The sequence below is a fragment of the Pecten maximus genome, chromosome 19 (genome assembly GCF_902652985.1).
Source record: "Pecten maximus chromosome 19, xPecMax1.1, whole genome shotgun sequence".
NCBI lineage: Eukaryota > Metazoa > Mollusca > Bivalvia > Pectinida > Pectinidae > Pecten > Pecten maximus.
In genome coordinates this window covers 26,920,244-26,946,407 of record NC_047033.1, presented here as the reverse complement: position 1 = coordinate 26,946,407, position 26,164 = coordinate 26,920,244, and the positions used below count along the sequence as shown (strand labels likewise).

The 26,164-nt window shown below is 35.9% G+C and overlaps 1 protein-coding gene across 3 annotated transcripts in view; it reads left to right on the top strand.

Moving 5' to 3' along the window:
- Positions 1 to 1,052: 1,052 nt before the first annotated feature.
- Positions 1,053 to 26,164, top strand: part of LOC117318014 (villin-1-like) — a 55,000-nt gene continuing 29,888 nt past the window's right edge. For 2 of the 3 annotated variants that reach the window (XR_004530291.1, XM_033872989.1), the window contains exons 1-10: positions 1,053 to 1,101; positions 12,358 to 12,461; positions 14,419 to 14,493; positions 19,290 to 19,355; positions 19,760 to 19,893; positions 20,277 to 20,379; positions 21,675 to 21,794; positions 22,385 to 22,495; positions 23,255 to 23,370; positions 25,632 to 25,710. Coding sequence is in view for 2 of the 3 variants with exons in the window: in XM_033872989.1 (XP_033728880.1) it covers positions 1,062 to 1,101; positions 12,358 to 12,461; positions 14,419 to 14,493; positions 19,290 to 19,355; positions 19,760 to 19,893; positions 20,277 to 20,379; positions 21,675 to 21,794; positions 22,385 to 22,495; positions 23,255 to 23,370; positions 25,632 to 25,710 (948 nt within the window). In the remaining variant the exon portion in view is untranslated. The other variant, XM_033872992.1, reaches the window with a different exon arrangement.

The window sequence follows — 26,164 nt, the reverse complement described above, 5'->3', positions numbered from 1 at the left end:
TTATTTTAATCAGAGACTTGTATATCTGATATACACGTCTGTTTTAATCAACTGCCCCTCCCCTCGAAACAAAATTTGTTTTCTTTTTAAAACATGTTGTAAAACTGGTTTACTTGATTTCCATGACGTTAATGGTTTAAAATAACTGTTTAAAGAAAATGTATTTTAAATATTTTAGCAAAACCAGATTCATCAGTGTTAAGGTTGAAAACGATTCTTCCTCCATTTTAAGTAAAACATCAAAATTTGGTAGCGTCTTTTGAAATTACGATGTTAAAAAGTATGAAGCGGAAGTTCAACTTGTTAAATTAAAACCATTCTAAAATGAATATGTATATGGTTTTGGCCCTTTTGTCTGTAACAGGCCGTTAATTATTCCACAACTTCGGTTATTTTGAACAATATGTTAGTAAACTTAAATGTATCACTGAATTGTATAGCTATTTTTCATTTTGATTTATTGTGGTTATTGAATAAGCGGAGTGTGGTATCAATTATACTTCAGTCGATTCTGGCAAGACGTATAGATTGCTGTCGCGAAAAAGAGTTCTGATGGACCCCAGAAGTAATTTATAGATAGTTTCTTTGTACATGTTTAGCTTTCAATCAGAGACTTGTATATACGTCTCTGTTTCAATCAAATATCATATAACTGTATTCAAAACATTTGAAAGGGAAAGTGGTATGTACGTTTGTTTAATAATGGCGAACATTCTACCCAATATAGAAAAAAATCTACATATATGTAAGGCCGTGTTAGGGCAGTTATCAATACTAACTCGCGTTATAGAAGAATGTTGAACCGCGCGTTCTCCCGGTAACACAGCAATTTAGAAACTAGATTACGCAACTAATAGTTTCACAGGTAGGCCACAAACTAGGCTTATACCGTAAAAGAAGGTCAACCTTGACTTATTGTAAAATGAAAGCCCTGCAAATCTGCTGTTTCAAATAGCACACGACTTTGCTTGTGTATAAACATCTTAAACTATTCTTACATGTACGTTTCCTTATTATCATAATCTACAACGTGACATCACGCAGTCAATGTCCACTATGTTATGTTAATGCAGGGACTTGGTTTCTCGCGGACGTATACAGGTAAGTGAACAAGCTGATCGATCTATTTTTGTTTGTCACATATACCATTCCGCTGACAGGACCGATAACTGTGGATTACAAACTTGCTACCTGTGTGACCGGTTGGAGAAAGGTATGTAATGATGGCAAATACTATTTATTAGCAACTCGTACATTTATGTCTAAATCTTCCCAAATTTAAAACGTATTTTAAGAGCCACGTTGCTTGTTTAATTGTGTGATGTTGTCACATATCCCTATGTCGTGCACACCACTGACCGTTAGTCAGTTAGGGTTCTAAACCTGTTGCAGTCTATAAATAGCATGACGGGTATTGAACCGGTGTCGTGTCAGTGGCCGAGGGTGGGGGCCCGGGACGTGGGGCCCGGGTGTTACGCCAACCACCTAAATATATACCCCTATACCTAGCATGTTTTCACTTGCTGCATTTATTTTCCATACGTTTCGTCATGGTCGAGTGAATTCTGGTTGTGAGATTAACCTGTGGGGGCACCTGAGGGAAACCAACATCTATTTGATGTTTGATCATCGAAATAATCAAACATACTTCTGTTTGGGTAGCTCAACAGAATCCATGGCATTCAAATGGTTCTGTCGGCCACTTTTATCTATTTACACAATACATCAGTGTCCTAATCTATCAATGTTTATGCTACCCCGAGGCCTCACAGCAAACTGGCCAATAAGGAATAACGGTATTTGTCTAACAAGGTCTTGACCAAATTAGGTATTGACATGATTAGCTTGTTGATCGAGTATTTATTTGTGTCTTAAAGAAATCATGACAGTTATAGCATGATAATATTTTGACAGAGTTTCCTCTGGCCCTGACACCATGTCTGGGTGTCAGGGTGTCAGGGCCAGAGAAAACTCGGCTATTACTATTCAATAACTTTATTATAATCAAGTATCTATAATATATATATTGATAATTACACTGAATTTAGCCATTCGAAGTTATATAGACATAGTATAAGCATTTATATACATATATAAACGTAACTCTACAAACTTCAAGCTCAAAGCACAGGTGCCTGACTCATTTTATAAAATAATAACATATAAGAATACATAGTCTCATTTATATGTACTCTTATATTATTTTATAAAACGAGTCAGGCTCAAAGTAAGTATCACTTGATGGATACAATCATAAGATTTTACAGCCTGATTTATCCACTTGAAATAAATTTGATTTATTGGATTTTCTGTCTATTCTGGATGAGAATCCAAACATATAAATATCAGAAAAAGCTTTCTTATTTTTTTTATTATTAAAAAAAAAATTAAAGCATGTAAACAACCAGAAAAGAGCCCCCCCCCCCCCCCCCCACACACACACACACTACCAATGAAGTTTAAACTTTTCAAATAGTTGACTTGCTCTTGGCTAGGCTTCACTTCCTTGAGTATTAGCATCACATACCTGTGTATACTGTAAACTACTGTCAGGGAAAGACACATAGGAAGCTATTATTTCCAGAATTGGTAATTTATTCTGTATTCTTACTTCCTTCATCATGATAGGAAATAACTACTTAACACTTTATTTACATTATATGTACATACCCAGTTTACCTGGATAGATAAATACTCCACATCGGAGGGTTATGGATTATAAGTACATCATTAGGTCATTATCTGATATTGTGACCTGTACAGTGATTATGGCAAGAAACAGCAATATTGAATTTAAAAGTCAATCTTCAAGTCAAAACCCAGCAAGCTTTTCCATAATTACACTCAGTAAGTAGATGTAAAATGAAATTTAGATATAGTGTATACATGTACTGATGATTTTGGCTACTGAATGAAGCATGGCCTGATGTTGGAACAGAATCATGATTATTAGGGGTATGTATAGACAAGATATTGATAATATGATATGTATCATGGTACATGGTCATATTACGATACATATCATAATACAAGGTCATATTACGATACATATCATGATACAAGGTCATATTACAATACATATCATAATACAAGGTCATATTACGATACATATCATAATACAAGGTCATATTACGATACATATCATAAAACAAGGTCATATTACGATACATATCATGATACAAGGTCATATTACAATACATATCATAATACAAGGTCATATTACGATACATATCATAATACAAGGTCATATTACGATACATATCATAAAACAAGGTCATATTACGATACATATCATGATACAAGGTCATATTACGATACATATCATAAAACAAGGTCATATTACAATACATATCATAATACAAGGTCATATTACGATACATATCATAAAACAAGGTCATATTACGATACATATCATGATACAAGGTCATATTACGATACATATCATAAAACAAGGTCATAGTACAATACATATCATAATACAAGGTCATATTACGATACATATCATAATACAAGGTCATATTACGATACATATCATAAAACAAGGTCATATTACAATACATATCATAATACAAGGTCATATTACGATACATACCATAATACAAGGTCATATTACGATACATATCATGAAAATATTGTAATTAAGTCGAAATTCACAGTTTCCCACAAACATTCTCGTAAAGCGTAGAGGCCAAATTTGAAATTGCATCAGGTTGGCTGGTACTGACCACTAGGGTTACCTTGTAGATATCATTTTGCTTCTGTGTTTGTACTCAGTTGTTTGTTTCCCTATTTCTTTCATGATCGACATAAACATTTCTCTAGTTTATAATTCAGCCCACTTGAGCCAAATTTCACCTGTATGACATTGCTACATATGAAAGTTCGTTATAATGCAATTGAAGTGTAAAGTCGTTTGCTAACACATTACAAAAGGCCAGTGTGATCTTGATACACACGTAATACAATATATAATATGTGACACACCCACTGCTTGGACGACCTTGGGAAAACGGTCGTTTTCAGCAAAAATAATAAAGATGATAGATAACTATAGTGTGCCACTAACATTATGATAATAATTATGGTTTGAGGACAATTTAATATTTATTGTATGTTTGGCAATTGTAAAAAGCAGGGATGTTTTTTTGAAAGTTTTGAAGAACATTCTATGTATTCTTAAATGAATTAATATTGGAGCCACTTTCCTAACATTTTATTCCGGTTCGTAAGATTCTTAAATCACCTGATTTCCTTTGAATATTCTTTGGAACCTCCAGAAAGTTAAAGTGAAAGAGTTGGCTACAGTATAAACTACATGGTACATAGAGGCATATTTATTGTGAAAAAAGTGTGATAGTATTACGTTCGAGTGTTTTTTGCCATGATTACTGAAGGTATAAGCAATGCGGCCCTTTGGGCCTCTTGTTTTTGTGTCTGTACACAAACACAGTAGTTGCATGATGTACTGAATGTGTGTTTAAACACTGCAATCAATAAATGGGAGTTAATTTGTCTTCCCATCATTCAATCACAGTTCACATAAAATTCAGAATCAGAACTGGAAGTGTTTAGTTAAAGCAGCTACATTAACTGAAACATTGGGTAACCATTGAAGCTGAACTTGAGCATGAAATATATACAAAAAAAAAAAAAATCAGCACAGTTCATTAACGGAAACTAGGTTTATATTTAATGTGGATATTATGAAACAGAACATAATTTAAATTTTTCTCCACAGATTTGTTCTAGGTTTCAAATAACGCTTTTTAGGTATAAACAATTTAATTTTTCCTTGAAAATGTGAAACTTTTAAAAGTATCTGCTAGGTGACTTGATTATAAATAATTATGTAATGTCTGATTGCTGTTTCCATATTGTTTATGATATAGGGACAAGTGTTTTTACTATTTTAAACCTAACATAGTGTTTCACTCATTTCTGAGGCTGTTTCTCACCTCTAACACAGATCGAGTGTTCATGAGTTAAGTATGTTATTTCAGTCATGCTGTTGACAGTTTAACCAGTTACAGGTAGTATCAATCAATTCAGTTTAGGTGTTTTACTGGAACCTCCATTAGGGTATATATCATATATATGTTATATGGTAGTCTCCTATAATCGGGTAAGTGCTATCTCATAATTTCTCAACAGTACACACAATAATTGTCCTGATGGACAACTGCATGTTGACAGGTTAATCTCGACGGCTTGATTGTTGATCTGATATGTTTTCACTGAAAGGTAGGTGTTACGAATAATGTTTATCGCTTACGCTACACGAGATATCTGTGTACCTTGGTGAAATGCCCCCACAGCCTATATATGTAGAGTCAACATGTTTAGAAGGTTTTTATGTGGGAACACAAGATGTGATGAACGCCCAAAGCATGTCACCTCTCAATCTCCTTGTCAATACTGTATTGGTTAGATATGTCACCCAGGGCAAGGTGGGCTGGACGTAGATTGTGGTCAGTTTTGGTATGAGTGGTCAGTCTGAATCATAACTTATTTCCTTATTGTATTTAAGGGTGTATGTACCATATTTAGACAGAAATTCTTGTGTTACTCTCTATGAACTTTTGTCATTACATGTATAGCTACTGTGTTTTATTGTCTAGTACCATTCATAAATACTGGTATTTTTCTTTAAAGCTTTCTAAAATTGGCCTGTAAACTTACCAGGTATATGATAGTGCTCAGGAATTTGCCTGCAGGTACTTTGCGATTTTCAAGATTTCAAGATTCATTCACGCAAGCCACACATATATACATGTTGTAATGGGCCACTGTACCTAGCTCTAAAATTGTGAAAATTTTCAGCATTTTAATGAACTGGGAAAGTAACATAAGTGTTTTGATAGTTAATATATAATCAATTCGGAAAATAAAACAGCCCAATAAATATTTCTTGTTTTATATATTTTATTTATATATTGAAAAATTCCTATAGAGCGGAGGAATCATTTTAATAAACCTCATTAGAAAGCCCTAATGATTAACTTTAAAAGACTTAAATGTTCTTTATAAAAAATATAAACAATGGATCATTTGATATTAGTTAGGTTGACCTTGGGAAATACAGGGCCATGTTTTGTGCAAATCAGATCATACAGGTACCTCACAAAATCCTCTGAACTGTCAACAATATTTGTAGTGGAAAAAAACTGAATTCAATATTTTTTCATGTGTATGTTTGATGGAGGCACAACTGGAGGCTTTACCCCCTTCTGTACCCCCCGACACCACCCACTTACACCCACTCCATTACTCACCCCCCCCCCCCACTACAAACATACCTACATCCACCCCATTACCTCTTTCTTTGCCCCCTACACCCACACTTAACCTACACCCATCCTATTACCCCCTTCTTTGCCCCTTACATCCACATACCCAAACCAACCCAATTACCCCTTCTTTGCCCCCTACATCCACATACCCAAACCCACCATTTACCCCCTTCTTTGCCCCTTACATCCACATACCCAAACCCACCATTTACCCCCTTCTTTGCCCCTTACATCCACATACCCAAACCCACCCCATTACCCCCTTCTTTGCCCCTTACATCCACATACCCAAACCCACCCCATTACCCCATTTATGCCCCTTACATCCACATACCCAAACCCACCCCATTACCCCCTTCTTTGCCCCTTACATCCACATACCCAAACCCACCCCATTTATGCCCCTTACACCCACACACCCAAACCAACCCCATTATCCCCTTGTTTGCCCCTTACATCCACATACCCAAACCTACCCCATTACCTCCTTGTTTGCCCCTCTACACCCCCCCATTACCCCTTGTTTGGCCCCCCTCCCACATTAGGCATTGTACATGATATACTATAACATGCAGTTCTGTTCCACCCACTTCCATCATTTCCCTATTCATATGTTAAAAGGTAAAAACCTGTTTTCCTGTCATTCATAAGCATGTGCCTGTACTTGGTTCATTTTACCTGGGACTTTGAGTTCTGACAAAATCGTTGTATGTACCCATTTGTAGGAATACACCGATCAAGCATGAAGGAGCAGATATTTTAAATGTTGACATTTTCCCCTCCAAGATGAATGAGGTTTGTGTGTATAGATCCTGACTAAGGTGGCGGAGAATTAAAAGGTGAATACTAGACATTCCCACACAATCAAAAGTACTGTCAGCTTAGCACAGTTGTGTGTTAGACTTATAAGCAGTGCTTTTAATCCATAAACAGAGTGTTAAAGAAGCTAACAATGCTCTGGATGCAGTTAAAACACAGGAAACATAGAACCAATGGAAGGGCATATAGGGCAGACTAATTAGACAAAGGACACATAAATTAATTCAATCACTTGCTAAAACATCCCTGGTCTCATTTCTGTCGGAATACATCTACATTATATCAGAATACATATGCTAAATTGTGATATCATTGTCTCGAGCTCATTTTTACATCAATTCTAGCTCCTTGGTTAGAACAGAACTGCAGGCCCTGGTCAGATCAGGCACCTATACATATACATAAATCGGAAAGTTTATATTCTGGATGCATCAAGACAATATGTATACAGGAATGTGGTTGTACCTCTGTGTGTGCACACATGAGTGACTACAGGTCATGCATGTTGATTAATACCATGTATATCACACCTGTATAGGTGGAAAAATTCTCAAGTAGAATCACTGCATTCATATATATCAGACTACAGGCCTTGTACACGTTTGTAGGTTCCTAATTCGGGAATCACAAGAGAAGATCTGCTGTATGCATACAAATCATGGCTGGCAATTATATTGATGCAGAAAAAAAACTAGTATTTCCAGTTTGAATGCGTGTTTTACCTTTCCTAAAGAAAAAAATATCTTAACAACTCATAATACATACTCATAATAAATAACGTGATCATGAATGATATCGGATCTTTAGATCCTGTGACAAAAATGGTTTTCAAACTAAGCCTCAAACCTCAACAAGCTTCTAATTAGCTTTACTAAACTTGATTTCTGTTCTAAATTGAAACAAATATTTTGTTTCTTTACAAATATACAATTCAAGGTAATATTTTTTTATTATTTCATGCTGGTACTGTATGACTGTATTATGACAGCATAGACATTTCTCTCTGAGCAGCGGTTGTGATAGCTCAGTTGGTTAGAGTGTTGGCCTATGTCAACTCCAGTGAAGATTTAGGGTGTGAGGTTCAATTGATGCTTCCTGTGGCAGTTTGTACTTGTAGGGAAGCTGAGAAAAGGGCCAGTCTGTGCTGAGGTGGTTGTATCCTTGAGCAACACACTATACCATATAATTCCTATGGATGGCATGCAAAGGACTTCCTGTATGTTTTGCAGTGAGTTAGCCATCAGCTACTACAAGACCATGCTTCAAAATTATCCTGGCTGTTCACAGGATGATAAACCTAGCAAACAAACAAACAAATCTTTCTGAACACAAATAAGTATACAAAATCTATATATATATATATATATATATCATATGTATAATAAGTCTCCAAAAATGTGGAGCTTGACATAACACATATAAACATATACTAGATTCTAGATTTTAAACCATATCCTTTAAAAAGTTTAAACCCAGAACTGGGCCTGAGCTTGACTCTATAACTTGTACCACATCAGAGGCTTAAATTTCTGGTAATAAAGTACAACATTGAGGGACATTTGTAGCTAGTTCTACAACAAGGACTTTGTTAAGCTTGTACATACCGTGTACAATGGGGCTGCGGTGGCCGAGTGGTTAAGGTGTCCCGACACTTTATCACTAGCCCTCCACCTCTGGGTTGTGAGTTCGAAACCTATGTGGGGCAGTCGCCAGGTACTGACCGTAGGCCGGTGGTTTTTCTCTGGGTACTCCGGCTTTCCTCCACCTCCAAAACCTGGCACGTCCTTAAATGAACCTGGCTGTTAATAGGACGTTAATAAAAAAAAACCAAACCAAAAACCGTGTACAACCAGGGACTTTAGATGTTATAACTTGAATTGAACAACAACAAGGGACACAATATTACTACAGTAGCACACATATTTCACACCCATTCTGTCACTCACAGATGATGCATTACTTATTGGAAATTAGCAGTTTAAATAAGGACTCCTTATAAACTCAAGAGTACCTAACAAAATTGTATTGACAATTAATGGGATTGTCCAACTTTTCAGACATATTTGGTGTTCACAACTGGACATTGTAACTTGCACAAGGACTTGGTGTCCATCCATCTCAATATCATATTACTTGTATCTCAACTTTAATTTTGGCAGAGACGTCCTACTTCAGACAGTGAGTTGTATATACTTCACCATTAGTGTCTATCCACTCGTTATATACTCAACACACAGGACTGGAATCCTAAACCACTAAACCTGATAAGTGTATTATCTGCCTCATTAGTCATTCAGAATCAATTAAGCTAATTACTAATTAAGCATTCCAGCAAATTACCACTTTGATATTCATGGTATAACTACAGAAAGTGATATCTTAATCCCACATCAAGTCTATCGGGGTATTTATATGCATCATTGAACTTTGACGATTTCTTTCACCGAAACCCATTCAATAATATCCTGGTGTACCAGTCCAGTTCTGCTGTGTACAGGCCATATACAATAACAACAGGGCCTATATTTGGGCAGTTAGAGCATTTATCAGATATGTAATACAGTACATTCCAGTTAATCGGGTAACGCTTAATAGGGTATTTCGTTTATTGGGGTAAAAATTCAAAAACCAAAACCATTTTCTCTTGAATCATGTTTAAAAAAATCGTTTAATTGGATTGGAAAAGTCGTATTTTTCGGTTATTCGAATACGATAATTTGACAAAAAAAAATAGAAATGCTCCGATTTTCACGAAAATCATCACGTATTTCTTTAAGTTTTAGACATTTATCAACAAATAGGGTAATTTAGATGGTTAAAATGTCAAAAAATGGTAAAATATTACCTTAAACGATAATGTTATGTCAGGGTTTTGTCATGTTCAGAACTGTGTTGTTAATTCTGTAATGTAAATAGATATCAGTGTTAGAATTTGCTCCTTGCGCAATCTCAATGAAATGGGACACCCCGTTACCTGATGGGAGCGACGTACAAACCCCGTTACCTGATGGGACGTACAAACCCCGTTACCTGATGATGGGACACCCCATTACCTGATGGGACACCCCGTTACCTGATGGGACGTACAAACCCCGTTACCTGATGGGACGTCCCTTATATGGTATGATAACCTTGTCAAGTATTGCTGAGAATGCTTGGCCATTTGGCTTTGTCAAGCTAACAATGCAAAGTAGCTGTAGAACTTGTTTGTCTGAGCTCTTATGTATACATATATTAATTTTGTAAAGCATTCCTGGAGTATGTAATCTACCAGTTCTTGCTGCCGTGGAAGGCATGCACTTAATGACTCATTGTTACCTTCCAACTGTTTCGGTATTCGTTTTTAATGTGTCGACACCGAATGTCAGGGCACAGCCACCTTAATTTTGACACCGAATGTCATCGCAGAGCTACCTTAATTCAGATCGTAGTTGGGTGTCTTATTTGAAATTAACACTTGCTAATGTTCACGCTATCTCTACCACCTCACTACATAATTATCAACTAGCTCATGTATTGTGAATACGTCCTATTTCTTATGTGTATAGCCTTCCCTGAGATCAAGACTCCAAGCTGTACTACAATTCATTGGAAATTGATACTTAGGTGTGTTTAGTGTGGACTGGCTCAGTGGATACTAAAAATAGAAATTCACTGAAAATGGCTTGTAATGATTGAGGGTTAATTTTATTTTTACAAAAGGAGATGACCTAATGTGGGGAGAAAACAAAGTACCCAGAAAAACCCACATGGTCAGATAGCTTAGTTTATCCAATCAGGGAGTCCTACCCTGGTCACCTTGGTAAAACCTCGGTAATTAAATGCTATCAATTTGGCCTCCTGACCCCCCAGTAACTAATTATGACCTCTCTCATGGCATTGCAGCACCGATTTTTACAAAACTTGAAAAGATGATTTTTTTTATTCATCATGGATTGGAAATTACATGGAGATTTGGTAAAATTTGGAAATGGCCATTATCTACTCAAGGTTTTAAGTTAAATTTCTCTTGAGGTAAATTTTAGGGTGTGACTTTGGTGGTAGAGGAAGTTGAATGAGAATCTTCCATATTCATTCCAGTTTTTGAACCGAAAGTGGATTTTCATTGTTAAAGAATGATCATATAGTTCTGACCAAATACTTTTCAGATGATAACAGTTCCCGAGGATGGGTGTGGTGGGTGATTGACATGATATGAATTACTGAGTGTAATTTCAAGTTGAGATTTGATCAAACATTTTTACGCCTTAGTTGGGGTACTGTTTGTACAGGGATCACCCATGTCAGTATAACCAGGGAGAGTAAAACATTACAACACTGTAGTGGGCGGGAATGAAACCCACGTTAATGTTTTGTTAAGTTATCTCTGAAGAAATCACTGAAGGTCAAAGGTCAAAGAAAATACAGATGCATGATTTATACAAGTTAAGCTGTTAATCCGATAAGTAACTATATCTATGAAGCAAAAAATACTGAACCCCCGCATTGCCGAGTGGATTTTATTTGAAGATAGAAGCATTTATTAAATCTGTCAGGGTAAAGTTATATGGTATTGTACTAGTAATTTGAAGCGATGAAAAATATTAATACAACATTCCATTTCATAATTACAACATTTAAAAAATTCTGATAATTTGCAGGTGTAGTTTTGCTGTTTTTGATATCAGTTTCTCACCTTTCTCTGGACTTCTTATAAATCCTTGGTATCAGTCTGTCTGACAAATGCAAGTGGATTTCGGTCATTATAGACAATTATTGGGTAAAAGGAAGCTTAATATGTTCTTAAAAGTATCTCCATAATAGCCAAGAATGTATTTAGGCAAAACTTCAAAAGTTCATTATTCAAAGGGAGTAATTTATTTAATGAGGACATATTCTTATGCTCCTGGCACAAATTGCACAGAGCTATAAAAAGATGGCTTAGGTATGTTTACAGTAAAAGGCAGTCATCCAGAACTTTTATTGTAACCTGGGGTTGGTCTTAGCTGCCCTAATTAACATTACCTGTCTAATCAACATACCTGTGTTATCATCTACCTGTCTATTTCGTAATATACCTGTCTGACTGACATAGGTATATAATCAGACATACCTATCTGTTATAACTGTCATGCGATAACAAACTTATGTCTTTGGTCATGTCCGAGTCCCGACTGTTCCTTATAGTGCCACACCACAACTTTTCCTTCTACCTGCCGTGATTGATGTACATGTACTCTGTATAACCTGATGGTTCTCTCCTTCTCAGCATTGACAGGTGACAGAACCTCTGCCAAGATGCCTACAGTTGTGGACCCTGCGTTCAAGAATATTGCACAAAAAAAGGCCGGATTCTATATATGGCGAATTGAGGTATGCAAGAAATTCCATTTCTACATTATCTGTACATCAACATTTCCCAAATATATATTTATCCTTGTTTTAATGTGATGATTACAAAGGGCTGTGAGGAAGATTAGGGATCCTGTTGATACACAGGTGAGTGTGAGGGGGGTTAGTGTTGCCTGGAAACACGGGCATGGTACTATATCGGGTAATATTGGAAGTCTAATGGGTCCTCGTTATCTTCTTGGCATACTGAACAATAAACATGATAATAGAATTGGAATTTTTTAATTCATACAAGTACGAAATGTTAAAATTCTGTGTTATTTTGAAAGAGTTGAAGGTCACTACTGAAAAAAAAATCATTCATGTAAAATAAATAACAATTGAAGACTTATAGTAGAATTCTAAGGAAGACCTGTGATCTGTCTTAGAAATTTACATAAGTAATCCCTCCCAAAATTTCTATCCCCTGGCTAATTGTACTTATATTACTGAAGGTCTACCCTAGTGTAAAAGTTTAATTAGTATCAAAGTTTGAGGAGTGCTTTTAATTTTTGTGAACCACTTTAAAAGCTTACTATTTTAAAATTGATGATTCTGCAAAAATGATGAAGTGGGCTTATTTACAGGCCGGGGACTTAATTGTAGATAAATGTGGTAAGATCCTCACATTTGGGTAAGGAAATGACCTAGGTAAAACTTTGATATATGAATGAAATAATTGGTTTGATGAGAAATTGTCTTCTTTTCCTGATGTCAAATTTATACAAGACTTTAAATCTTCAGGCTATAGCTATATTCTATAGTTAGCAGGTAATTGTGAGAGGCTAAGGCATTGTCCTGGGATCATTTTTATTCTCGTAGACGGTCAGGAATGTACATTATTACGGTATGCCTGTTGTCGTGGCTGATGTTTGTGTACAGTAAATATTTCTTTTATCCTTCTCGTTGATTCTACATCTATTGTCAATTTATAAACAAGCTGTGCTAAAGCAAGGTAAGGAGACATTCAAACGTCAGGGTGACCCTGAAGCGTAACAAGAACACACATACCGTACTATTTATACATCGTATTTAGATAGAGTCTAGCGCTAGAGAGACCTGTATAATTGGACTATGATGTTAAATACAGCACTACTATACACAACTAGACATGCAGGTTTACAAACACTTAAAGCATTATATCAAAATTATTTATATTTTTTTTTATTTATTAATATATTGGATCATTTTAATGTAAAATCTTGAGAAAAAAACAAGATGCAAATTGCATATTAATTGTAGCCTAACCGGTTTATCTAGAAAGAACTTTGGAAATATATTATATATATACTTCATGGAGATGGAGTGTTGCGTATCTTATACTGAAATAAAAATGTAGACAGTTTAGACACCAGTGACGACTTCCATATATGTGATGGTATCTTGGTTACTAAAGTTAGGTAGCTGCTCAGATTCTGTCTGTAACGATCAGGAACATTTACAACTGTCTGAATAAGTCTTCCTAACTTCAACAATAAGTAAACAGCAATTTTACAGCTGCCTGAATAAGTCTTCCTGATTTCAACAATAAGTCTGAGTAATGTATTGCTGTCTGAATAAGTCTTCCTGATTTTCATAAGAAGTCAGACAACGTAATTTTACAGCTGTCTGAAAAAGTCTTCCGGATTTTAACAATAAGTCGGACAAAGTATTTTAAAAGCTGTATGAATAAGTCTTCCTAATTTCAACAATAAGTAAACACAGTAATATTACTGCTGTCTGAATAAGTCTTCCTAACTTATTTCAACAATAAGTAAACAGCAATTTTACAGCTATCTGAATAAGTCTTCATGATTTCGTCAATAAGTCTGAGTTATGTGAGTAAGCACAGTAATTTCATTAATACATGTACTGAACCCTTTGGCTAGAAGATTGTGTTGGTTCACAATATGTGGGATAATGAATTACATTTAAAAACCCACTTATGTTCTGATTTCAGCAATTGAAGGTGGTAGCAGTACCGAAGGAACAGTATGGAGACTTCTACAAGGGCGATTCCTATATTGTCTTATCTGTAAGTTTTAATACAATAGGGCATTGTCTTATCTGTAAGTTTTAATACAATAGGACATTGTCTTATTCTTTGTAAATGTTTTATATTGCTGTATCGTTGTTATTTAGAGAAAACAGGATTTTTGTTGTTTTGTTGTAGAGTTAAGCAAAATTTATTTGTCTGTCTGGAGTTGAAAGAGGATTTGTAGGGTTAAATTATAAATAAGAACATGCATTAGTAAAACATTAGGTGGACCATTGTAGTTGGAAATTTTTAGGATAATCCACTATAGGGGAACCATGGTTTTTTTTGGTGGGTGAAAATTCTGCTAGCTGTATGTATTTGTACCACAGTGATTGCGTTTACCATGATAATAAGATGTTTTTATTAGTTAACGAACCGAGAAACAGGTAAGAAACAATTTTGGGACACGACAATGGGTGAATTTAAGACTAACTTGTCCACTTCCAACCACATTTCTTCTTGAAATGAAACATTAAAAAGGCTGACTTTGGTTGATGATCATGATAAAATGTAAAGTTAAATGTGTTAAACATATTTCATTGTCATTGAGGTGACAAGGGAATTGTTCACGAGTTATTACAACTTAGGAAATGCACTCCCCTGACAAACAATTAGCCTTAAGACAGGGGCTGCAGTAGGTCAGTTGTATAGAGCCAGCCTCGTAACCTCAGGTGAAGATCGGAGGTGTCTGGTTCGATGTTCCCTAGCTACCCGTGTCGGTTTTTGTTTCTCGGGAAGCTGAGAAATGGGCTGGTTTGTGTTGTCATTGAGTCCGTGGGCAAGACACTTTACCCTTACTGCTCTGGATGGCATGTGACAGACCTCTTGTATGTTGTTCAGTGAGGTAGTCACCAACTACTACAAGGAGACCCCGCCTCAAAACGACCCTGGATGTTTATGGGGCGATAAACCCAGTCTTAATTCAAATGTGTGGGTTAATAGGGATTGGTGTATGTAGGAAAAGTTTGAAAATAATTCCAGTTTCAGATCAAATGAAAATAAAGCTATTTATACCTAGACTATTGATCAACTTTTAGTATTGGATTTCTGTTGTGTGATGCGTAAGGCCTAATTAAGGATTTTTATGAGAATTTAAATGTATTTCTGCATCAGCTTGCAGAGATAGGTGGCGCCAGAGGTTTAACCAACATGAAGGTATCTTAACATTGGTAAAACTTTGCTCCTTGCCTTTATTGTGGGGTGTTTCAATTTCTAAGAATTTTTCTTTAGTTGCCACTTGTTAGCCATCAGTTTGTTTTGATTTCACAAGATAACATTTCCAGCAAATAATTTTAAAACAAACTGTTTTAAATTGAACAAGTAATTCGTGAACATTAAGCAGAGGTACGATGCATTACGGTTGTGTTATCAGAAGGTCAAAGTTCATTCCTTATCGGTTCTGATATGCCACTACAGTGGTTTTACCTGTATTAACAACGGAGGATTGTTTGTGAAATCAAAGCATAGTTTTGTGTTTGCTTTAACAATTACTAAGTAGGGAGGTCAGCCAACCTGAGTTAGCATTGTTAAATAGCATTATAACATTTTGAGATCTTCCCTACAAACTTTCTCATTACACCAAGTTAGTACTTTTATCGGCATTAAATGTACACCGTAGAATCTGTATATTTAGCATTGTGTAGAGACAATTGGAGCTCAAGCTTATCTACAGACCAGGGAGGTAACCTGTAGATTATCCATGGTTATTTTTGAAGGAATTATCTCCCCTCCTAGTTCCTTACCCTCTTTAGTTCACCAACCCTAAGTGTTTGTACTGGTTAAGCGGTCACCCAATTAGTGTCTGGATTTTCAACTCTTCACCTAATTCCTCCCATGCTTTTATTGTTTCATTTTTTGAAAGAGACATTTTAAAATAAAAATATACATGGTGTTGCTGGTAATATTTCCCCACAATTGCCAATAGTCTGCATGTAGAATACATTTTTTTTGACCCAAGGAGTCATAAGTAGTTTTTTTGTAGCACCTGCGAAAAGCAGTATATCAATATGTCGCCTGCAAAAAGTCTGCAAAGAGGATTCCATGCAATAATTCAAGTTCCTTTTGGGCTGATTGAATTCAAACTTCAGTAAAATCTTCCTTATCAAAATTGCTTGCTAATGGATTGCTTTCCAGGTCTGAAAGTCGAAGGTCAAGGTCACTGTTACTAAAAATAGAAAATTTGTTTCCATGTGATTGTTCTCAAGTTCCATTGGGCCCATCAAACTCCCATGCATTTCTATTTACCATAAGTGCTTGCATGGAATTGTTTTATACTGGTACAAAGGTCAGAGGTCAAGGTCACTGTTACTATAAATAGAAAATCTCTTTCCATGTACCGGTAATGACTTTCATAATCACCCAACTTTTTGCGTAGGTGACACATCCACTTTCGTGGAATCCTTGTAGTGCAAAGAAGAGAGAAACCTTTTATTAAGCATAGAATATAAGATTGTCCTTGGTGTGGCTTGTTTAATAATGCTTGGTTATTAGTTCTGTTATTAGATATAATTTAATTTTGCTTGTAACAAGCATTTTCATTGGCTCAAAAAATTATGTTATCATCTCATAACATAAATAATGACTGTGACGTCAGCGGAGTAATCGTTGTTCACGGGATTTTGTATTTATCGATGTGTTTTTAAATATCTGGAGCAAAATAAAGATGTTAAACTTAATGAAAATGTTTCTTACCGTTGTTAATTAAATTATAAGGGTTAACTGTAATATTTTTGTTACGTTATTGAGCAATAACACAAAAAACTGGGGTGTACTCTTTTCATAAACCGCTTCGCGGTTTATTCAGAGTACACCCCAGTTTTTTGTGTTATTGCTCAATAACGTAAAAAAAATATTACAGTTAACCCTTAAATAATTTAGGAACCTTTTGATGTCTAAAATAGGACTTATATTAATTATCATGTTTTAGCCAATGAAAATGGAATAAATTCGGACTCTATGTATAATAGTATGTTTGATTTTACTTTCAGTAAAATATTGTTTTATCATCACACAACATCAGTATTGACCAGAGCTAAGCTAGAAGCCTTCAACATCAACGTTTTGTACTGGTCCAACTCTTTTATGTATATGTTTAACAACATTAAGTTTTCAGGGTTGAATCAGGTCGTTCTTGCTGATACCATAATATATTGCCTTACATAATATATAGATGCTTATAATCTAATGTACAGTACACACAGCTGTTTGTTAGTTCACTAAAGGTTTGTAGCAGAGTGTGCAATACACATGGCTGTTTTTGAGTTCACTAAAGCTTAGTAGTAGACAGTAAAATACACATGACTGGTTTTGAGTTCACTAAAGGATTGTAATAAACAGTAAAATACACACAACTGGTTTTGAGTTCACTAAAGGTTTGTAGAAGACAGTGCAATGCACATGACTGTTGTTTAGTAATGTGTAATAAATCCTGATGTTTGTGTGTGATATTGATGTACCCTGATGTTTGTGTGTGATATTGATGTACCCCGATGTTTGTGTGTGATATTGATGTACCCCGATGTTTGTGTGTGATATTGATGTACCCTGACGTTTGTGTGTGATATTGATGTACCCTGATGTTTGTGTGTGATATTGATGTACCCTGACGTTTGTGTGTGATATTGATGTACCCTGACGTTTGTGTGTGATATTGATGTACCCCGATGTTTGTGTGTGATATTGATGTACCCCGATGTTTGTGTGTGATATTGATGTACCCCGATGTTTGTGTGTGATATTGATGTACCCAGATGTTTGTGTGTGATATTGATGTACCCTGATGTTTGTGTGTGATATTGATGTACCCCGATGTTTGTGTGTGATATTGATGTTCCCTGATGTTTGAGTGTGATATTGATGCTCCCTGATGTTTGAGTGTGATATTGATGTACCCCGATGTTTGTGTGTGATATTGATGTACCCCGATGTTTGTGTGTGATATTGATGTACCCCGATGTTTGTGTGTGATATTGATGTATCCTGACGTTTGTGTGTGATATTGATGTACCCTGATGTTTGTGTGTGATATTTATGTACCCTGATGTTTGTGTGTGATATTGATGTACCCCGATGTTTGTGTGTGATATTGATGTACCCCGATGTTTGTGTGTGATATTGATGTATCCTGACGTTTGTGTGTGATATTGATGTACCCTGATGTTTGTGTGTGATATTGATGTACCCCGATGTTTGTGTGTGATATTGATGTACCCCGATGTTTGTGTGTGATATTGATGTACCCAGATGTTTGTGTGTGATATTGATGTACCCCGATGTTTATGTGTGATACTGATGTACCCCGATGTTTGTGTGTGATATTGATGTACCCCGATGTTTATGTGTGATATTGATGTACCCCGATGTTTGTATGTGATATTGATGTACCCCGATGTTTGTGTGTGATATTGATGTACCCCGATGTTTGTGTGTGATATTGATGTACCCCGATGTTTGTGTGTGATATTGATGTACCCCGATGTTTGTGTGTGATATTGATGTACCCTGATGTTTGTGTGTGATATTGATGTACCCTGACGTTTGTGTGTGATATTGATGTACCCTGATGTTTGTGTGTGATATTGATGTACCCTGACGTTTGTGTGTGATATTGATGTACCCCGATGTTTGTGTGTGATATTGATGTACCCCGATGTTTGTGTGTGGTATTGATGTACCCCGATGTTTGTGTGTGATATTGAGTTACCCTGATGTTTGTGTGTGATATTGATGTATCAAATGTTTGTTTGTAACATTAATTTACACGGATTTTCATTCTGATGTATTTTAACTTTCAGATTAAAGATATTAAAGGCGCCATGGACATGCACATCCATTTCTGGCTGGGCAGCGAGAGTTCACAGGTAAAATTGATCTATATACGACGATTTATGTAATTATGTTATAATTGTCACCATCTGAATTTGGTGACCTGAAGTGACCTTGACTTTTACACTTAAACCATACTCACGGACGATCTGCCTCTACAGCATACTGTAAATGTGGTTATTTACGTGGATGTTAATTTTCCAGATTTCGATATGTAAGCTTAATATATACGTGTGGGGGTAATTTTCATAATCGATCCACCCATTTGTATTTCGAGATAAGGCAAATTGATATCAAAATAATATGCGTGGGGGAAATTTTCGCGATCATAAGGACTCTGCATAATAAGCGAAAATGTCCCCCTTGAGTAAATTTCCATGTTTACTGTAGCCATTATAAACAAGGTGAGTCATAATGAACTACAAAACTGTGATTTCAGGATGAGGCTGGAACTGCGGCTATAAAGGCCGTGGAGCTTGATGATAGTTTGGGTGGTGCTCCAGTCCAACACCGGGAAGTTGAGAATCATGAATCAAAGCAATTCCTCAACTACTTCAAGACTAAAGGTCTCAAGTAAGCAGGTTTACAAATAAACTGAAAAAACTGATTAATTTATGAAATCTGTCTTAAAATTAAATGTTGTAAAACTTCTTACTGCTTCTTATTGTAGTACCTTGGATTTGGCAAATCTAAGCTAAGCCCTCAGTCTTTGGTGGCGTGAGTGCTGGTCTTGAGATTCAAGTCACTTTTCTCTGGATAATCTTTAGTGTCTTCATCTATGGGTACAAGTTTATATGTGGGAGTCAAATTAATGTATGCATTATACATTAGGACGATAGTATAACCATTGTACAAAATAATTATCATAATCAATTTCATTGTCAGTTAGTTCACATTTTAATGCACAAAAATCCCTCATGATGCAAGCATTCAGAATAAGAATTTTCTTGACACAGTTACATGAACGGAGGAACTAAATCGGGATTCAATCATGTGGAACATACCTTTATTGTACGACTAATGAGAGTCAAAGGCAAGCATCATATTCGAGCAGCTGAGGTGAGTGTTTATCCCCACTGTAATTTGTGCTAATACGTAGGTTTGAAGTGTTTGATTGAACTTCTTGATCTCGACATTTATTATAGCTAAATATGAATGACATAGCTCAATTTTCAGATGTTGTGAAGGACACAGCCATACATAATACAGTGTATGTTGCCAGAATATGGTGCCTGCAAAATGTTTGCTTTCATATAGGCCATAAATGCCAAAGCACAAGATGTGCCTGTAAAGATATTCATTCATATCATTAATATTATATCATGCCATAATTATCCAATATGATGTTCTGGCAGCAAAATAATGTCATTTAAAATGATTATCTTAATATCATATCTAGAATTGGTAGCTGTTGTATTTACATATATTTTGCGGTGTTATGGAGATGCAAATTTTATCTGTGCTAAAAGAAATGTTTACCGTCAACATAATTCATTGGATGGACTAGCCCTGCCCATGTGACTGATATACAGTACACTCATCATAGCTATAATTCTTATACATTTCCATATTTTACACCATATAAAAAGTAGACCATAGAAATGCTATTTGAACCACATCCTCCTAAAATGCTATTAACCAGGTTAATAGTCAAAAGTGCTATTTACCCGGAATGAGCGTATTCATATTTTGGCAGTTTTTAGCTCACCTACCTGAAGGGAAATAGTTCATGTCTCGGGGGACAATGAAAGTGCTATATCCCTCACAATCATACAATAACTGTATATTATAAGGTCTTAATGATCACACATGCAAGTTTTAACACATGTTTTGTGTAATGAGGTTGATGTAAGGCGATATTGTACCTTTACAGTAACACCACCAATCGGACCTATAATCTGAATCTCCTGCCGTATCACCCAAATTTGTTATATACTATCATATCAATTTATTGTAAACCACTTACATTATGCTTGGGATTTGTTTTCACGTTGATATGTGATATTTAGGAGTTTTGCGGGGTCCATGTCTCTATAATAGCTCTTCATTTGCAAATTTGAAGTTATTTCTAGATCAGAGTTCATGTAATGATGAATTCATGGATATGTCTGAATAAGTAAGTTCGCAGAATAAAGTATTCGTGAAAGCTTAGTGATTTACGGTACAATATCCAAGCATCTACATAAACATGGCATTCTACTACCTTGAATAAGTGACAAATGCTACTTATGTAATACTAATAACACTTTGAACTGTTTAATCACTAGATGATATGTGTAATACTAATAACACTTTGAAGTGTTTAATCACTAGATGAACCATTGTCTATGTTGGAGGACTTTCGGTATTTGTAGGTTCCCAAAGTGTCCTGGTCAGAAATGAACAGTGGTGATGTTTTTATCCTCGATGTTCCGAAAAACCAAATGATGTTTATCTGGAACGGTCAGGGGTCGAGTAACCAAGAGAAGAGAATGGTAAGGCACAGTGTATAAAGTCTTATTCAGACAACTTACAAATCTAGTATGTTTCTATGTCAATGATCAAGATTTTAAAGTTTTATATCAATGTGCAGTCATTGTGAAAAAAAGATTGTTTTCAAATTTGTAGACTTTGTAGGTGTTAATCTTACTACAGTGAAACCTGTCCTTACTGACACACCGTGGGATTGAGTCCGTGTGTCGGATAGGACAGGTTCCGCAATGACAGTGGAGTCTGTCAACGTTTTGGGCCCAGTTGTTGAAAAGGGGATTATCTAAATCACTTGAAGAAATTATTTTATCAGGATTTTAAAACAGTTGTTAAACTGTGATTAGCCTAACCACCTTTTGAACAACTGGGCCCTGGTGGATAATGTCGGATGTTACAGTGTGTCGTTAAAAAGAGTGGTCAGTAAAATCAGGTTTCATTGTACAGAAGCAACAGATGAAGGAATCTTCCCAATAGTAGTGTAATTTCCTCATCAGATGTAGATTGACTGTAGACTTCATGGCAGTCTATAATATTACAGGGACTGAGATATGATGTAGATTGACTGTAGACTTCATGGCAGTCTGTAATATTACAGGGACTGAGATATGCTAACAATCTGAAGAATGGTCGTCCTAAGAAGACTAATTTAGTGGTGGTCGATGATGGAGAGGAGAATGAAGATGCCATGTCTAAACAGGAGTTGAAGGTACCAGTATAGACAGATTTGTTTGTTACTTATTTTTGTTCAACGTCCTATTAACAGCCAGGGTCATTTAAGGACGTGCCAGTTTTTGGAGGTGGAGGAAAGCCGGAGTACCCGGAGAAAAACCACCGGCCTACGGTCAGTACCTGGCAACTGCTCCACGTAGGTTTCGAACTCGCAACCCAGAGGTAGAGGGCTAGTGATAAAGTGTTGGGACACCTTAACCACTCAGCCACCGCGGGGGTAGAGGGCTCTAATAGTGATAAAGTGTTAGGACACCTTAACCACTCCGCCCCGCGGCCCCATATACAGAGCAGCCTTGTTTTAATTATTTCTCATTTTATCATTAGAACAGGTTAATTACTAGTACATATTAATAGAATGGAAGTTTTATTGCATAACTCAGAAATCTTACATTTAGACAGATTTTAATGTCAAAATGAGGAGGATAAAGGGAGCCATTTTGTTGTTCCATTTTCAATACATGACACAATGTCATTATAATGTCATCATAGTTTTCTGACTCACAGCCAACGAAAAACACTCCAGGGTATATTACACTACAGACATCGGTAAACAAGTTAAATCATCAATTTTAATGAATAACAGTGTGATTATGTTATCAATAGAAATATTGAACATGAATATTATGTTACTAGACCGTCAAGGTGACACATTCTGTGCTGTTTTGTATTGAATGTAAACATTTTGTTATTGGACCATCAAAGGTGATACATTTGTACTGTTTTGTATTGAATTCAGGTGTTCAGTGAACATCTGCCTTTGGGAGAGAAAAGTAGCATGAAGTCTGCGGAGGCTGCAGGAGAGGATACTAAAGCGGACGAAAACGCACCGGACAAAGTTGTCAAACTCTATGTGTAAGTTAAACCACAAAAACGCACCAGACAAGTTTGTCAGACTCTATGTGTAAGTTAAGTCACAAAAACACACCAGACAATTTTGTCAAACTCTGTGTGTAAGTTTAACCACAAAAACACACCAGACAAAGTTGTCAAACTCTATGTGTAAGTTAAACCACAAAAACACACCAGACAAGTTTGTCAAACTCTATGTGTAAGTTAAACCACAAAAACACACCAGACAAGTTTGTCAGACTCTTTGTGTAAGTTAAGTCACAAAAACACACCAGATAAGGTTGTCAGACTCTATGTGTAAGTTAAACAACAAAAACACACCAGACAAGGTTGTCAAACTCTATGTGTAAGTTAAACAACAAAAACACACCAGACAAAGTTGTCAAACTCTGTGTGTAAGTTAAACAACAAAAACACACCAGACAAAGTTGTCAAACTCTATGTGTAAGGTAAGTCACAAAAACACACCAGACAAGTTTGTCAAACTCTATGTGTAAGTTAAGTCACAAAAACACACCAGACAAGTTTGTCAGACTCTTTGTGTAAGTTAAGTCACAAAAACACACCAGACAAGGTTGTCAGACTCTATGTGTAAGTTAAACAACAAAAACACACCAGACAAGGTTGTCAAACTCTATGTGTAAGTTAAACAACAAAAACACACCAGACAAAGTTGTCAAACTCTGTGTGTAAGTTAAACAACAAAAACACACCAGACAAGTTTGTCAGACTCTTTGTGTAAGTTTAACAACAAAAACACACCAGACAAAGTTGTCAAACTCTATGTGTAAGTTTAACCACAAAAACACACCAGACAAAGTTGTCAAACTCTGTGTGTAAGTTAAACAACAAAAACACACCAGACAAGTTTGTCAGACTCTTTGTGTAAGTTAAACAACAAAAACACACCAGACAAGTTTGTCAAACTCTGTGTGTAAGTTAAGTAACAAAAACACACCAGACAAGTTTGTCAAACTCTATGTGTAAGTTAAACAACAAAAACACACCAGACAAGTTTGTCAGACTCTTTGTGTAAGTTAAACAACAAAAACACACCAGACAAGTTTGTCAGACTCTTTGTGTAAGTTAAGTCACAAAAACACACCAGACAAGTTTGTCAAACTCTGTGTGTAAGTTAAGTCACAAAAACACACCAGACAAGTTTGTCAGACTCTTTGTGTAAGTTAAACAACAAAAACACACCAGACAAGTTTGTCAAACTCTGTGTGTAAGTTAAGTAACAAAAACACACCAGACAAGTTTGTCAAACTCTATGTGTAAGTTAAACAACAAAAACACACCAGACAAGTTTGTCAGACTCTTTGTGTAAGTTAAACAACAAAAACACACCAGACAAGTTTGTCAGACTCTTTGTGTAAGTTAAGTCACAAAAACACACCAGACAAGTTTGTCAAACTCTGTGTGTAAGTTAAGTCACAAAAACACACCAGACAAGTTTGTCAAACTCTTTGTGTAAGTTAAACAACAAAAACACACCAGACAAGTTTGTCAAACTCTGTGTGTAAGTTAAGTAACAAAAACACACCAGACAAGTTTGTCAAACTCTATGTGTAAGTTAAACAACAAAAACACACCAGACAAGTTTGTCAGACTCTTTGTGTAAGTTAAGTCACAAAAACACACCAGACAAGTTTGTCAAACTCTATGTGTAAGTTAAACTTTTCTGTTTTGTCGACTTTCTGTTTATCAGCATTCATCAGATGGTATCCTTGGCAAACTCGTCCATTTAGTAATCCACAAGAAAATTTTTCTGTTCCCACCATGAAATGGGAGGTGGGGGGCATTAAGTGTTACCCATATCCGTCCCTTCCCGTCCCGTCCGGCCCCGACTAGCAAATCTCAGGAACTGCTGATGCGATCCTCACCAAACTGTGTTTTGGGGTGTAAAGTGGCAGCTGGGGCATTTATGTCTTACAGACATTTTCTAGTTTTACTATATTTTTCCTCTGAGTTTTTGTAGGAATTCACACATACATTAATATGTATTTTGACATTGATACAGTAACAGATGTTTTTGAAGTTACTGGGTAATCACTGTTACTATATGATGTGGATTCACTGTTACTATATGATGTGGATTCACTGTTACTATATGATGTGGATTCACTGTTACTATATGATGTGGATTCACTGTTACTATATGATGTGGATTCACTGTTACTATATGATGTGGATTCAGGTAAGGTTTGAGATTTTAAAGTCTATGATTGTGTTATGACTGAGTTACATTGTTTTACTTTCAGTGTGAAAGAGGAAAATGATACATTAACAGTGTCAGAGGTCAAAACAGGACCGTTGAAGCATGAGGACCTTGATCCTAAGGTAAGAAAACTCCGTCCTCAGTAATGGTCGTAGGATGTAACTTTTTAAATGGAGCTTGCAAAATGAATTTTTGTATTTTTTGTATTTTTTTTTTTTTAAATTTTTTTTTACATGTTTTAAGACTTTGTAATTACAGTGAAACCTGTCTTAACGACCACCTGAGTTAGGAGACTTCTCATATGTCACAGTATTTTTCCCTCTCAGTGGTATTTATTCCAGATACTAGTTACCTGTACCTGGATTAGTGACCATTGATCATGTGTCACAGTATTTTTCCCTCTCAGTGGTATTTATTCCAGATACTAGTTACCTGTACCTGGATTAGTGACCACTGATCATGTGTCACAGTATTTTTCCCTCTCAGTGATATTTATTCCAGATACTAGTTACCTGTACCTGGATTAGTGACCACTGGTCATGTGTCACAGTATTTTTCCCTCTCAGTGATATTTAT